This window comes from Myxine glutinosa, chromosome 10 (genome assembly GCF_964187855.1).
Source record: "Myxine glutinosa chromosome 10, kmMyxGlut1.1, whole genome shotgun sequence".
In the NCBI taxonomy this organism is placed as follows: domain Eukaryota; kingdom Metazoa; phylum Chordata; class Myxini; order Myxiniformes; family Myxinidae; genus Myxine; species Myxine glutinosa.
The window spans coordinates 116,365,560-116,382,960 of NC_136270.1; the positions used below are offsets into that span (position 1 = coordinate 116,365,560).

General features: G+C 43.7%; 1 protein-coding gene across 1 annotated transcript in view; it reads right to left on the minus strand.

The window, feature by feature from the left end:
* Positions 1-17,401, minus strand: part of LOC137433843 (cytoplasmic phosphatidylinositol transfer protein 1) — a 269,663-nt gene that overhangs the window by 11,961 nt on the left and 240,301 nt on the right. The window contains 1 exon segment of the mRNA XM_078786030.1: positions 7,945-8,100. Coding sequence (XP_078642156.1) covers positions 7,945-8,100 — 156 coding nt within the window.

Genomic DNA, 17,401 nt, shown 5'->3' on the forward strand with positions numbered 1-17,401 from the left:
AAGAAATATATGTCGGCATCATTGTTGACGTTTTTGTGACGACTGTCATCAAACGGAAAAGTAATATATCTTAACGGAAAAGAAAAAGCGAATTTTTAATATATGTCGACATTTTCCCCGACTGTTATTTTAGGCGGTGTATTTTCGTGTATCATCGTGGCGCGATTTTTAAAAATATATATCTGCATTTTCCCGTGCGTGCGTGAATGTTCTCAATTATTTCTGACACCGAGTCTAAAACCATCAATAAAAATTAAATCAGATGGTGAATTCGATAAAATCGTGAGGGTGACTCAATGAATGGGCTTTATTTTACAGGCCTTTGAGAATTCATTTCGTTCTATAAATGGAAACTTTCATCGGATTTTCTTCCCGTTTTTTTTCAACCGAGTCTAAAACTATGTTAGCGACTGTTAAAAATGAAATGATATATCGAATTAGAGTTGAAATAAACCTGTGTGAGAGAGAAAGACAGCACTGGCCGAACTAAACAGGCCTCAAAGCTATTCGAGTTAATAAAATGGTGGATATTTGTTTACATGAAGCCTCTCCAAGAATGGGTGGAGCTATGGGTGGAGCTACTCTGCAAACGGACTAAGCCACATCCCAGACAGACAGACAGACAGAATCACCGTAGCCTATTATAATACAGATATATATTTATTTCTGTCAGTTGATTGTTTGTTTGACATTTGTATTACAGTGTACAAGAAGGTATAAATAAATGAATGACATGTTTATCTAACCATTTATTCTTTGGAAAATTATTACGGAAGAGTACCAAGCTGTTTTACTTGCAATTTTCAAAGTGCCCTCCCTCGTGATCGATGCACAATTGCAGCCGAACAGGCACAGAGTGGCACACACGCTTGCAGAGTTCGATATCAATTTCCTCAAACTTTGCAGTGATTTGAGCCTTCAATTCCTGAATGGTACGAGGCTTTTAACGAAAACAAGGTCTTTCATGAGCCCCCAAAGAAAGAAATCTGGAGGTGTAAGGTCTGGGGAGCGTTATAAGGAGTCTTAGGCGTTATAAGGAGCGTTATAAGTAAGCGTCTGGGGAGTGTAAGGTCTAAACGGTTAGATAAACATGTCATTCACTTATTTATACCTTCTTGTACACTGCAATACAAATGTCAAACAAACAATCAACTGACAGAAATATATATATAAACAGAAATCGGGCTCTACTTTTGACTCACCCTATATATATATATGCAGTTGACCATGACGCACCTAAATATGGGTTTAAAAAAGTAATGGAGGCCATTTGGCTCATCGTCAGGGTGCCGTAAGGGGGGGGGGGGGGGGGGGAAGTTAGGATGATTCCAAGGGCCCTGCACTGACAGGGGCCCTAAAAGTTATTGGAACATTAGGTAAAAATTCTGAATATTAAATTATTAGCCTATCATCTTTAATAGAATATCGCGGTGTGTCGCCCGGTTTAGAATAGGTACACCGTATCCCTGCGCATCGAAGAGGCGACCAAGGGTTGGCGTCAGGAAGGGCATCCGGCCATAAAAACATTGCCTCAAACAGGGAACGATGATTGTCATGGGGCCCGCAAGGCTAACCCCCGCTCTAGCGGGGAAAATGGCCTTAAAAACAATCATTCTTTCATTCATTCATTCATCTTTAATAGAATAATAGACCAATAAAACTAAGAGTTCTTTTTCTTTTCTTGTTTTTGGCAAAAAGTAAACATACAGAGAGGCTCTGTATTGCCCAATCCCCCCGCCCCCCTCTATTTACATGAAATGGTTTGGTCCTGCCCCCAAACCAGACGCGAACGGCTTGCTAGCAGACAGTGAATTGAGCGTGAGAAGTGCCGGTTCAGGAGAGTCAGGTCTCAGCTAAAAAACAAATCTGGGTTTCAAAAAAGAAAAGAAAGACAGGACAGAGAAAACGATTTATATAAATGATTATATTATTTAAACGATTTATATAAACATCCGTTCAACCATATCACACGCAAATCATCCAAATCTAAACAGTATCTTTAGAATTTCAATAAAAGCCACATCACTGTGCTGGTGTGCAGCTGTGTCACGTCCTTGTTCACCAGATCTGTATTCCTCAGACTGCCTCCGAGACTAGTGTGCAGCTGTGTCACGTCCTTGTTCACCAGATCTGTATTCCTCAGACTGCCTCCGAGACTGGTGTGCAGCTGTGTCACGTCCTTGTTCACCAGATCTGCATTCCTCAGACTGCCTCCGAGACTAGTGTGCAGCTGTGTCACGTCCTTGTTCACCAGATCTGTATTCCTCAGACTGCCTCCGAGACTGGTGTGCAGCTATGTCACGTCCTTGTTCACCAGATCTGTATTCCTCAGACTGCCTCCGAGACTGGTGTGCAGCTATGTCACGTCCTTGTTCACCAGATCTGTATTCCTCAGACTGCCTCCGAGACTGGTGTGCAGCTGTGTCATGTCCTTGTTCACCAGATCTGTATTCCTCGGACTGCCTCCGAGACTGGTGTGCAGCTGTGTCACGTCCTTGTTCACCAGATCTGTATTCCTCAGACTGCCTCCGAGACTGGTGTGCAGCTATGTCACGTCCTTGTTCACCAGATCTGTATTCCTCAGACTGCCTCCGAGACTGGTGTGCAGCTGTGTCACGTCCTTGTTCACCAGATCTGTATTCCTCGGACTGCCTCCGAGACTGGTGTGCAGCTGTGTCACGTCCTTGTTCACCAGATCTGTATTCCTCGGACTGCCTCCGAGACTGGTGTGCAGCTGTGTCACGTCCTTGTTCAACAGATCTGTATTCCTCAGACTGCCTCCGAGACTGGTGTGCAGCTGTGTCACGTCCTTGTTCACCAGATCTGTATTCCTCAGACTGCCTCCGAGACTGGTGTGCAGCTGTGTCACGTCCTTGTTCACCAGATCTGTATTCCTCGGACTGCCTCCGAGACTGGTGTGCAGCTGTGTCACGTCCTTGTTCACCAGATCTGTATTCCTCGGACTGCCTCCGAGACTGGTGTGCAGCTGTGTCACGTCCTTGTTCAACAGATCTGTATTCCTCAGACTGCCTCCGAGACTGGTGTGCAGCTGTGTCACGTCCTTGTTCACCAGATCTGTATTCCTCGGACTGCCTCCGAGACTGGTGTGCAGCTGTGTCACGTCCTTGTTCACCAGATCTGTATTCCTCGGACTGCCTCCGAGACTGGTGTGCAGCTGTGTCACGTCCTTGTTCACCAGATCTGTATTCCTCGGACTGCCTCCGAGACTGGTGTGCAGCTGTGTCACGTCCTTGTTCACCAGATCTGTATTCCTCAGACTGCCTCCGAGACTGGTGTGCAGCTGTGTCATGTCCTTGTTCAACAGATCTGTATTCCTCAGACTGCCTCCGAGACTGGTGTGCAGCTGTGTCACGTCCTTGTTCAACAGATCTGTATTCCTCAGACTGCCTCCGAGACTGGTGTGCAGCTGTGTCACGCCCTTGTTCACCAGATCTGTATTCCTGGGACTGCCTCCGAGACTGGTGTGCAGCTGTGTCACGTCCTTGTTCACCAGATCTGTATTCCTCCGACTGCCTCCGAGACTGGTGTGCAGCTGTGTCACGCCCTTGTTCACCAGATCTGTATTCCTGGGACTGCCTCCGAGACTGGTGTGCAGCTGTGTCACGTCCTTGTTCACCAGATCTGTATTCCTCAGACTGCCTCCGAGACTGGTGTGCAGCTGTGTCACGTCCTTGTTCACCAGATCTGTATTCCTCAGACTGCCTCCGAGACTGGTGTGCAGCTGTGTCACGTCCTTGTTCACCAGATCTGTATTCCTCAGACTGCCTCCGAGACTGGTGTGCAGCTGTGTCACGTCCTTGTTCACCAGATCTGTATTCCTCAGACTGCCTCCGAGACTGGTGTGCAGCTGTGTCACGTCCTTGTTCAACAGATCTGTATTCCTCAGACTGCCTCCGAGACTGGTGTGCAGCTGTGTCACGTCCTTGTTCACCAGATCTGTATTCCTCAGACTGCCTCCGAGACTGGTGTGCAGCTGTGTCACGTCCTTGTTCACCAGATCTGTATTCCTCAGACTGCCTCCAAGACTGGTGTGCAGCTGTGTCACGCCCTTGTTCAACAGATCTGTATTCCTCAGACTGCCTCCGAGACTGGTGTGCAGCTGTGTCACGTCCTTGTTCAACAGATCTGTATTCCTCAGACTGCCTCCGAGTCCGAGACTGGTGTGCAGCTGTGTCACGTACTTGTTCACCAGATCTGTATTCCTCGGACTGCCTCCGAGTCCGAGACTGGTGTGCAGCTGTGTCACGTACTTGTTCACCAGATCTGTATTCCTCAGACTGCCTCCGAGACTGGTGTGCAGCTGTGTCACGTCCTTGTTCACCAGATCTGTATTCCTCAGACTGCCTCCGAGACTGGTGTGCAGCTATGTCACGTCCTTGTTCACCAGATCTGTATTCCTCAGACTGCCTCCGAGATTGGTGTGCAGCTGTGTCACGTCCTTGTTCACCAGATCTGTATTCCTCGGACTGCCTCCGAGACTGGTGTGCAGCTGTGTCACGCCCTTGTTCACCAGATCTGTATTCCTCGGACTGCCTCCGAGACTGGTGTGCAGCTGTGTCACGCCCTTGTTCACCAGATCTGTATTCCTGGGACTGCCTCCGAGTCCGAGACTGGTGTGCAGCTGTGTCACGTACTTGTTCCTGCCTCCAATGGTCCTCGTCTTGGCGAGCCTTCTTTCTTGCAACAGCTTCCTTGGACGTTTTCGTTAATGAGTCTTTCCGTTTGGGAGGCATTTTACCGGTTTATCTGAAACGGTACCCGCCCAGAAACACGTACCAGAGAAAACAAATCGTTTGCGCAATGGGCTCTCCGATATTCGATATGTTCACGATTTTAATTACGTAACGTAACGTTTGTGACGATGTTTGTGTTCACGGTCGTTTGACGTGACGGTGTGAACGTAATTTCGTAATGTTTTTCGTTTTTATTTTCGTAATCGTTTAATGTACGTTTAATGTTTGATGAACGTTTAACGTTTAATGAACGTTTAATGAGCGTAAGAATAAAGTTTAATGATCATTAAATGAATGAATGAAATGAATGAATGTAATGAATAATGCCATGGCGTCGCGTTGGCAGCAGTGCCAATATAAAAATCTTTGCCAAGAACCTCAAAGAGAGAAAAGGAACTTTTCTCAGCAATGTCGTGTATCCTGAAGTGCTAAGCTGAAGAAGAGGTACCGTACAAAATTATTCAATTCCTTTCCTAAAGAAAAGCGTACAGTTGATATCAAGATTTGAAACACGATGGAATAATATTTACCGATATGAACAGTGATGTGGTTTTTTTTATTGAAATTCTAAAAATCCTGTTTAGATTTTGATGATTTGCGTGTGATATTTAACGGATGTTTATATAAATCGCGCCTCCCAATTGAAGCCCCGCCATTAGGGCGGGTATCGTTGCTCGTAATATATAATGGCGATACAACAATTTTTAAAGCTTTGCTTTGAAGAACGGGAATGAAGGGGAAGGAGCGTGTTAATATGTCTGGTTGAAGGCTTTGGGTGGTGAGGGGGCTTGAAGCCAGATTTTAACCTTACAGCCGCCATATTGGTACTCACCGTCACTGCGATGCGAAGCAAAAGACGCCTCAGAGCTGTCACATTCATAATCGCTATGTCGTATGTACTCCCGATACATGTTTCCTTCATTGTAAAAACTACCAAGTCAACAGTTAAAAGGATTTTGAGCCGATAGGCCTAGTAAGTTTAGATAGGTCCACTGACTACTGATCTAGTATTGATAACAATGTTGCGAACTGACTTACGATGCTAAATTGGACACTATTGTATAAATTGGTACAACCGAATAGTGGACACTATTGTGAGCAGCACTGAGCAGCGGTTTGACAGATCAGCAACATCAACATTGTATGCTGATCTCTCACTTACGGTTCGCTTGGCAATGGAAAAACGAAAAAACGGATTTTGGTTACAGTACGGTACGGTACGGTACCGCGGTGGAAAAGCGCCATTAGACACATTCAGACCACTTTGATTCTTTTAAGACCCATTCAAAACTTTCAACCCCTTCAGGGCCCTTAAGACCACGAATACACTTTAGACCCCTTAGACCCATTTGGCACCGTGTGTCTCCAGGTCCAGTCTTGTGTTTTGGCGCCCAAACGTAAAAATCCAATGTCCCCACTGCGCTCGTCGTCTTTGCCGAGGTGTGCGGTGGGACATGGTGGCTCAAAGACACGCTGAGCAGGGCCAGCGCTGGGGTGAGGAGGTCTAGGACCAAGAGAGCCATTGAACCAAAGGTATTGGAGGTGTCAGCTCAGCCAATCTGATTCAAGGTATGATGGGACATGACCAGTCCCCATGTTCTTCTCTTTTTCTCACCTCTATATCTCTCATTTCCTTGTCTCGGATGAATTATGGACACCATATGTAAAGTGTAAGTGACTGTTTAAGGAATCCGTGGGCGGGTATGCATGCGTAGGGGATAAGTGGGAATGTAATTGCCTGTACATATCTGATGATCACTGTAAATACATGTCTGCTTCTGTAATTGCATGTAAAGTTTGAATACATGGTTAAAATTCACTCGCGTCTTGACTTTCTGTCCCGACAACGGTGTATGGCAACTGGTGATTGGTTAATGAAGATATTGGGCAAAATATAAGAACACAGCATGTGACTTGTTTCCGCTTGGCCAATCAATTAATATCTGTCACGCGACTATCGGCACAATACTAATTCATAACTATAACCTCACTGGTAATGGTAACACAGCTCTGGACCTGGACCTCACTTGAGGTTAGCGGTATGAAAACCGATCGTGGTCTTCAAAAACTCGCCATCCCTCTGGAGACATCCATGGGCAACGACCGTAACTGTGTGTGTGTGTGTGTGTGTGTGTGTGTGTGTGTGTGTGTGTGTGTGTGTGTGTGTGTGTGTGTGTGTGTGTGTGTGTGTTGTGCAAGAGTAAAGGTTGGATTGGTTTCAAGAAGAATTCAGCAAATCAAGATATTTAACAAACCTCAACAGCAGATTGCACCAAAGTTTACAAGAGTTGGGTCGACCTGTATTGTGTTGTGTTCAAATTAGTCAGGTTCACTATGTTTTTTCGTTCAAAATTTTTGGAGATTAGCAAAACTATACATTTTTGGAATACTCAGAGCATGAGGAATCCAAAAATTAATGTTGGCATTTGCGTAGACACCTTTGCGAAAATGACACTCAGGACAGTGATGAAGATCTGTGAAAGCATATTCCTGAACGGTATAGACCTAGCAGATCCTGTGTATAGGACTTATAGTTCAATCTGATACTAACAAGGCTGCTTTCTTGCTTTATAAACCCATACCTATAACTTCAAAGGACTTGCAATATCATGTATTATGTAATACAGTTATATCACAAATATAAAGACAATGGTTTTCAATTACCTTTGTTTGTTGCTTTTCTATAATCCTGAGCACTATTTTGAGGCCTTTATTGGATTCCTTGACCCAGAAAACATAGGATTAGCATATTTAATTAAGTCTCTAGGTTGACTAGAAGCCGAGATAGCGCAAAATATGTATTTTATGGCGGCCATTTTGAAAATCCAAAATGGCGGCCATGCAGGTGTTTGTGCAAATGCCAACATTGATTTTCGGATTCTCCTTGCTCTGATGATTCCAAAAATGTACAGGTGTGCTAATCTCCCAAAATTTTGATCGAAATTACATTTGTTAACATAGTGAACCTGACTAAATACCGTTCCAGCCTAAATCCATGGCTCATGTCGAGGGAATCCCATGTTTCAAATGCTATATACTATCTTGATTTGTTGTCTACTAATGGCCTTGTAAGTATGCAAAGGTACACTGATGTTTCCCAATAAATATCCTTGTAACCGAAGTAAAAAAGATGGAATTTTGTCCCTGAATCTTAAATCACTTTTCAAAAAAGGATTTAAGCAAAGCTTACCTTGTGCACAAATTGTTCCACACGACCTTGTAATCCCCAAACATCAAACTTCACTGTAACAAGTTTATAGGAGCACATTATGGGAGAGCAGTTGTTTTGCCAACCCTCACATAGCGGACCTCGACCTGTCTTTGTGGAGGCAAATTGCCGCAGGTCCTGCAGACGTCAAAAACAAGAGAAGACAAATGATCACATCATTAGGAATGTACTGCTTACAGTGTGATTGTCCATCAAGGAATTATGTGCCTTGGGTTCAAATCCACGAAAATTTGTGGTCAAACACAAAACCGTTTTGCTTGTATTAGAGTGAGGCCTATCATTCTGAGCCATATCATCAATTTGCAGAAGTTAAGCCAGATCCCTTGCCAAACAATGTGAATATTAAATAATCCTTGATATTTCTTACAAGTGTACGGCAAGTGACAAACACCATATATTCCTCGGTTACAAGATACCCCGGTAAAAGCATTTCATGGAAATATTGGTCGCTTCGCTGTGCACAATAATGAACAGTCTATCTGATTTTAAGAGTGTGAATGACATTCCATACTGAAAACTTCGTTTCCAAGGATGTCGTATTTACACATTTTCATGGCAGAAACACATGGATGTAATTGTATACAATCTCCTGCTCATTTGAGCACGTTCTGAAGGCTTTCCCAAAATTTGATCAAACGGTTATGAAATGCGATGAAGATTTATATGCAAAGGACATATTAAATGTTTGGATTATAATGAGGTACTGGAATAATTTCACAAGTCAAAACTAAAACATAATGTTAAACAGGGACAGGTGAACTTTTAGAATCGGCACGAGCTTTGTTCGCAAAGTCACTGCCAAGCCTGGCTCCCAAGAAAAGCATATAAAAAGCTCTTTGGGCAGTATTTTCCTTTTCCCAGCTGCACGATCGTTATTTCCATCATTCCTTTAGCAAGTTTCATATAACATTGGTTTCTAAAAGGTGCACAAGTTTGCTACAAATGCGTGTTTGAGAGGCAGCTGTGTTTTAAACCAAAAAAAAAAAATCTAACCAGACAAGCTATAAGTTCCACCATGAAAACATACAAGTTAACTCAAAATGTCATCTCGGGAAAACCGAGCGCAATGTCTAAATTGATCAGCGCATGGAAAAGTGCGACACCATGTGCTCAACATGTGCATGTTTACAGGATGTACAAGGAACATTGACGCAAGAGGAAGTCATTTGCTCCATTTTGCTTGTGCCTTATCAACACAATATTAATTCAATAAATTTCACTTGGGATGGGGAAGAGAACAATGGGGAAGGTGCAGGGACACCACCAAGGTGCTTTTTCATTTCCACAAATATATATACATACAACTCTGTCAGTTGATTGTTTGTTTGCCATTTGTATTACAGTGTATAAGAAGGTAGAAATAAATGAATGACATGTTTATCTAACCATTTATTCGGGGGAAAATTATTACGGAAGTGTACCAAGCTGTTTTACTTGAAATTTTCAAAGTGCCCTCCCTCGTGATCGATGCACAACTGCAGCCGAGCAGGCACAGAGTGGCACACATGCTTGTAGAGTTCGATATCAATTTCCTCAAACTTTGCAGTGATTTGAGCCTTCAATTCCTGAATGGTACGAGGCTTTTCACGATAAACAAGGTCTTTCATGAGCCCCCAAAGTAAGAAATCTGGAGGTGTAAGGTCTGGGGAACGTGCCGACCACTCGATCGGACCGCGGCGGCCGATCCACTTTCCGGGAAAGTTTTCATCAAGCCACTGACGAACATGACGTCCATAATGAGGTGGAGCTCCATCTTGCTGGAAATAACAGTCCTGATCTTGTACCCTGGGCCAAAAGAAGGTTTGCAGCATATCCAGGTAAATGTCTGCAGTGACAGATCCCTCAAAGAAAAAGGGTCCAATTATCCCTAATGGAGATACGGCTGCCCAAACTGTCACGCTAGGTAAATTTACCTCCTTCTCAACTGTCACTCTTGGGTTCTCCGCAGCCCAGTAGAGACAATTGTGTCTGTTAATTGTGCCGTTAAGCTTAAAACATGCCTCATCTGACCACCAGATGTTGTCTAGCATTGTGCCCTCTTCGTCAAGTTTAGCTAAGAACTCTTCGCAAAATTGAAGATGGCAGTCGTCATCTTCAATTTAGCTAAGAACTCTTCGCAAAATTGAAGATGGCAGTCGTCATCTCCATCATGAAGGGCATGCAGTAAGCGTGGAATGTAAGGTTTCCAGTTTTTCTGGTGAAGGATATGGATAACACTTGATTGGCTCACTTCCAACTCTGCAGATAAACGGCCAGTTGACTTTTGCGGACTTTGTTCCAGTCTCCTGATGGCTTCTTCAGCTTTAGCTACATTCGTTGCCGTTTTCGGACGACCGGACTTCTTTGCAGTGGCTACCGACCCTGTTGCTTCAAATTTCTCGACAATCAATCATATGTTTCTTCCCTGGGGTGGGTTAATATCGAATTCCTGTGCCAAACGGCATGCCGCCATCGTTGGTTGTTCATTACATTTGTAGTAATGTTTCACGGCCGCAATGCGTTGATTCATTGAAAGGTAATTCATGGTTCAATTTGGTGCAAATTCAGTAACTTTCCAACCTCTCAGCAATAACCTGCAAAACAAAAATAAATAAATTAAGAAAATTAATCATCTGCAAGACAATTATTAACATGACATCCCAGAAAGAATCTAACAGCCGAAAAAACAGAAATCGGGCGCGGGCGCTACTTTTGATTCACCCTGTATATATATATATATGTATATATAGTGTTACGGTTGAGAAATTAAAGAAACCCCCTCTAGTTTATTACATGACAACATGTAGCCTGCATTAGTCAGTTATTTCCTGTTAAATGTAAAGATTAGCTCCCTTTCCATAGTGTAGTAATTAAAGGTGCATAAATGCATTGAGTGAGGCAGGATTCCAACCCCTCGTGTTGTTGAAGAAGACGTTGGTTCGTGGGTGGGCAAGAACGATCCATGTGGAACTTTCCAGTGGGAAGCGTGGTTGAATGATAGCACATGACCGGCAGCGGCCAGTAGGGGTCCGTTGGACCTTCCAGAAGGGCATTCCCTCCCCCCCCCCTCCCACCCCGATAAAAGGCAGAGCTGGTCTTCCTTCATGCTGGTCTTCCTTCATGCTGGTCTTCCTTCGTGCTGGTGTTCCTTCGTGCTGGTGTTCCTTCGTGCTGGTGTTCCTTCGTGCTGGTGCTCCTTCGTGCTGGTGCTCCTTCGTGCTGGTGTTCCTTCGTGCTAGTGTTCCTTCGTGCTGGTGTTCCTTTGTGCTGGTGTTCATTCGTGCTGGTGTTCCTTCGTGCTGGTGTTCCTTCGTGCTGGTCTTCCTTCGTGCTGGTCTTCCTTCGTGCTGGTCTTCCTTCATGCTGGTCCTCCTTCGCTGGTATTCCTTCGTGCTGCTCTTCCCTCACTGGTCTCCCTTCGTGCTGTCTACCGGATCGACCCATAAGCTACGCGCAGCAACTGCCCTCACCCGAATCAGCGTCCGCCAGTTCTCCCGATACGAGTCTAACCGGTGTGATTTATCCTCTGTGTGCAAGTGTGCCAGGTGCCTGTGTCGGGAATAGTTAGGTAAGGATTTATGATAAGCCTGTTTCTCATCCATTTTCTGTGCTTTTTGTGAATAAAGACGTGTACATTTTATTTCCGCTCGACCTGCTCATGTGCATCTCTTCCCCATTGACCTGGCATCGTTCAAACCGAATTCGGCTGCTCAATTAGGTCCGTAGATAACGTAGTGTAACAACGCGACTCACACCGCGCGATTCGCTCAGCGCGCCTGATTGAACTAGGTGTAGGATCGCGAAGGGTTCAATCCCCGGTCTTCCCGGTCACGTGGTCTCAAAGGTATTCGGATTACGGTCGAGAACCCTTCAGCCCATGGTTGGGGGATTGGCGATTGTGTTGCTTTGCAACCCGCCGGGCGCGAGCTTCGTCGTGGTTGATGGCCCGTGGACCAGGTGTCTGTGGGGAAACGGGGTCTTAAACCCCCCCCCCCCCTAGTACGTCAACAGACACAGGATACGCAACAATATATACACTGTACACAACATGCCCAAAAGTATGCGGACACCCCTTCTAATTCGTGGATTCGGATATCTGAGCCACACCCATTAATGACAGGTATATATAATCAAGCACACAGCCATGCAATCTCCACAGACAAACATTGGCAGTGGAACGGGAAATACTGAAGAGCTCAGTGACTTTCAACGTGGCACCGTCATAGGATGCCACCTTTCCAAAAATCAGTTCATCAAATTTCTGCCCTGCTAGAGCTGCCTCGGTCAACTGTAAGTGCGATTATTGTGAGGTATCTGGGCAGTGTCTGTGTTGTCACTGAACTACTCCCTCAAACGTTTGCTTCCGGGGCGGTGAAGGTCAGCTTAAATCTGTTTGGAAGTTGATTAAGGTGCTTTCTCCACCATTCAAACATTCCTCCGCTGCAATCTTCGATCAGGTCTTCTCTTGCGGCCACATCCAGGGAGGTTGGCTACAGTGCCATGGGCCTTAAGCTTCTTGATAACATTGCGTACGGTGGACACAGGAACATCAAGATCTCTGGAGATGGACTTGTAGCCTTGAGATTGTCCATGCTTGGCTACAATCTTGTGTCTGACCTCTTCAGACAATTCTCTTGGTTTATTCCTTTTCTCCATGCTCATTGCGGTACACACAGTGACACAAAACAGCAGAATGACTCCTTTTCTCCATTCAAACTGGTTGAGTGAGTGATTTTTATAGCGCAGGCAACGGCAACTCACCATAGGTGAGTTCAATTCCAAAGTAAAGGAGAATCACTTGCTTGAAATCTCATTATTTCTAACAACTTCTAAAAGATGTCAATAATATTGTCCGGGCCATTTTAGGATTTATTTGTGGAATAAGCCAAGATTTAATAATTTTTTTCAGCTTTTTTTGTTTTGTTCCACTGTAAACCAAAGAAATACATACAGTCACGTGAAAAAGTAAGTACACCCCATGTAAAGTTTTGACTTTTTCAACATATTTCAACATACAGCTATTTGATCTTCATTTCAACAATATTGAGAGATAAAGGTTATATAATATAACAAATATCATGAAACATTTACATTTTGTAGTCCATTGTATAATTTCAATAAACATAAATGCAAATTTCGCATGTGGAAGAAGTAAGTACACCCCTACATTTATCACTACTTCAAATACCGAAAATTAGAATCAGGTGCACCAGCTCATTTGCAAATGATTAGAACATCGTTAGAGAGGAGCTTGAAGGAACCAGTCTTATTTAAACCTCAGACATTTCGTTTGGTTTACTCTTTGTTGTTGAAGTGTGTGGCCTCACCATGCCTAGATCAAAAGAGCTCTCTGAGGCCTTCAGAAAGAAGGTTATAGATGCCTACGAGGCTGGGAAGGGATTTAAAAAGATCTCCAAACAATTTGAAATCAATCATTCGACTGTCCGGAAAATCATCTAGAAGTGGAGAAGATTCCAAACAACTTCCAACTTGTTCAGGCCAGGCCGCCCCAGCAAGTTCAGCCCAAGAGCAGACTGCAAGATGCTGAAAGAAGTCTCTAAGAACCCCATAATGTCATGACGGGACCTACAGGTAGCTCTTGCCACTGTTGATGTCAAAGTGCACGAGTCTACCATTAGAAAGAGGCTGCACAAATTTGATCTACATGGGAGGTGTGCCAGGAGGAAACCTTTGCTGTCCAGAAAGAACATCATGGCAAGACTAAAGTTTGTCAATGAACACCGAGGCAAAGACCAGCACTTCTGGAACAATGTGCTCTGGACAGATGAGTCAAAGGTGGAGCTATTTGGCCACAGTACCAGAAAACATGTTTGGCGAAAACCAAAGACAGCATTTGACCACAAGAACCTGATACCAACTGTAAAGCATGGTGGTGGAAATATTATGGTTTGGGGCAGCTTTGCTGCATCAGGGCCTGGGCAGCTCACCATCATATAATCCACTATGAATTCTTCATTGTACCAGAGGGTGCTTGAGGATAATGTGAGGCCATCTGGCGGAAATTTGAAGCTCAACCGAAGGTGGACCTTGCAACATGACAATGACCCTAAACATACCAGTAAATCCACCAAGGAATGGCTGAAGAGAAAAAAATGGAGCGTTCTGGAATGGCCAAGTCAAAGCCCGGATCTAAGTCCCATCAAGATGTTGTGGGGGGATTTGAAACGAGCTGTGCATGCCAGAAACCCCTCAAACATCGCACAGCTGAAATAATTATGCATGGAGGAGTGCGCAAAAATTTCTCCCAGTCGATGTCAGAGACTGGTAGACAGTTATAAGAAACATCTACTTGAGATTGTTTCTGCCAAAGGGGGCAATACCACCTATTAGAGCCAAGGGTGTACTTACTTTTTCCACATGCGAAATTTGCATTTATGTTTATTTAAATTATACAATGGACTACAAAATGTAAATGTTTCATGATATTTGTTATGTTATATCACCTTTATCTATCAATATTGTTGAAATGAAGATCAAATAGCTGTATGTTGAAATGTGTTGAAAAAGTCAAAACTTTACATGGGGTTTATTTACTTTTTCACGTGACTTTCTTATATATACAGACTTCGCATTTAAAATGGAATATTATTTTTTATTGACTTGGGTTTACTTTCTTAACTCAGTATATCAATCTGGTGAGTTTCTTTTACACTTTGGTGATTTATTTGTTAAAAGAACCATGTCACTGATTGTCTGTGGCAGCAAGAAGTCAACAACAGGATTATATCACAGGTGGCATGGCAAAATGTATGGACAGGTGCATTTGATGATTGGCTTCACAGTCGGGTATACAAGGGTTGTTGCGTTCTGTATTAGTGGAAAACAACTGCTGCACGTCTCCAAAAGTTATTGCCGCTTCCTCTGGAGATGGTCCGTCAACTCGACAATGCTGTTTGTCATGGAGTGGTGGCTTTACGAAATTACGGCATGAAACAGCGTGCTATTGCTCGGCAGTATGGCATCACTCAAGGTCAGGTGTCAAAGACCCTGAAACGAAATGCTCAGAGGGGTGTCCCTACTCCAATACCGAGGCCAGGACGTCCCCGCAGAACCACAAGGAGGGATGATCGCCAGCTGCACCGGTTAGTCCGCAATGGCCGTACCAAGTCAGCTAATCGGCTTACGGCTGAGTGGCAGCAACTGACAAATGTGCCTGTATCCAGAAGGCTAGTCAACCAACGACTGGTTCAAGCAGGCTATCGTTCCAGGCGTCCCCTGAGAAAGCCACGCCTGACCAGACAACACCGCCAGCGCTGATTGCAGTGGGCCAGAGAGCACCGTCAATGGCAGCCAGGACACTGGAATCACGTGATCTTCAGTGACGAGTCTAGATTTCTGGTCTATCGTCAAGATGGCCACGTCCGAGTGCACAGACAAGTGCATGAAGCCTACAACAAAGATTGTATAGTGCCAAGAGTCCAAGCTGGAGGTGGTGGGGTGACCGTTTGGGCTGCTTTTCATGCAGGGGGCAAAACTGACCTGGTTGTTCTGAATGGAAACCTGAACCAGTTCAAGTACAGGGCCATTCTGGAAGAAACATTGCTTCCATTTGCTCGTGCAGCCTTTCGAGGAAACTTTGTCTTCCAAGATGACAATGCACGGCCTCATCGTGCTCGCATGATCCAACACTTTCTTGCTGACCGTGGTGTTGAGCATATGGAGTGGCCTGCCATGTCCCCGGATATGAATCCGATAGAGAACTTGTGGGCAGAATTAACGCGTCAAATCGACCACTTGGACCAGCAGCCGACCTCTGTGCGTGAATTGCAGCAGGCTATTGTCACTGCATGGCAAGCGATTCCTGTCCAAACCTTGGCAAATCCCGTGAACAGCATGCCTCGACGTGTACGTGCTCTCCTGAATGCTCGTGGGGGTGTTACACGAAGTACTGAACTGTAATTTTACTGTCCGTAATCCCCAGTCATAATTTAACTTTTGTTTTTGTTGAAAAATTTTTGGCTAAATGTGCAAAATAAAGAGATACTTCTGGAAAATGTACTGTACAATGACCCCCCTGTGCTGTCTTTCCCTCGCGGTTGTCAGCTCTTTCACGAGCCTCGATTCAGTATACAAAAAAAAACAAAAAAAAACGAACAGAAGTTTAACACAGTACTGTCCATGAATTGAGTTCGATATCAGTTTACATCACTTTCAAGGATCAATTTATTGTTTCGAAATGTCAAATGTGGTTTTTGTTTCTTTTAAAGGTCACATTAACAAAATCTAGAATAATTTCAACATAATTCCAATGAACTTTTGGTTCTAAGACATCTTGAAAAGTAAGTTCACCCCCACAAAAAAAAAATTCCATATTAAATGCCAAGTCTGTGTGGTGTGATATAGTATATATATATATATATATATATATTATATATATATATATATATATATATAATATATATATATATATATATACCGTATATATGTTGGGGTCATCCAATAAAGATTGGGTTATTTATGCTTTAGGAAACCATCAAGAAAATTGAATTAACACCTAACCGGGAATTTTAACTCGGGCAAAATAAAAATTAACCTGAGAGTTCAACATGCCATGACGCGTTGTCAGGTACTTCCCATGGGGAAAAGATATGTTGATGTTAATGATGATGTCATCAGTACCTTCATTATGAAATATAATTTGAACTGGACAACGCTTGATCCGATTCGTATAAAACACGAAATTGTAAAAATACGAAATTTTCACCATAAGAGTGGGTGGCTCCTCCTGTATATTTTTTATTGATAATTATGATGTCATAGGTCATCTTGGAGAAACGTTGCAACTCTACATCTCCGAAACTGCTCCATGAAAAAAACAATGAAACACGGCTCAGTGCCAAGTACTCTCCATGGGGAATAAGATATGTCAATGAAGATGTCATCGGTGCCTTCATTATGACGTCATAATTCGACAAGTACAATGCTTGATCCGGTCAATATGAATTTATTTTCTCCCTGCAACTGTTGGTCTGATGCCATGGAATTTTCACCCATAGGAGCGTCTCCTCCTATAGAAATTTATAAATTATAATTAAGATATCATGTGTCACGTGGTACAGGCGCCATCTTGGAAAAATCGGAAAAGTTACACCTCTATATCTCCGAAACCGCTCCATGGAAAAAAATGAAACGTAGGCTCATTGTAAAGAACTCTGCATGGGGAATAAGTGTTGTTAATGATGACGTCATTGGGTGCCTTAATTATGTCGTCATAATTTGAAAAGTACGCTTAGTCCGATCAGTTTGAAACGTATTGTGTGATCTATGCAACAATTATATTGGAGAATGTAAATTAATGATGTAATCGGTCACGTGGTATGGCAGCTATAATGGATAATTAAAAAAAAAACTTAAACAGAAGAGTTGCCTCACACCAAGTTCTACTCAAGACTGCGCAGGGTCAGTATTCCATTAATAC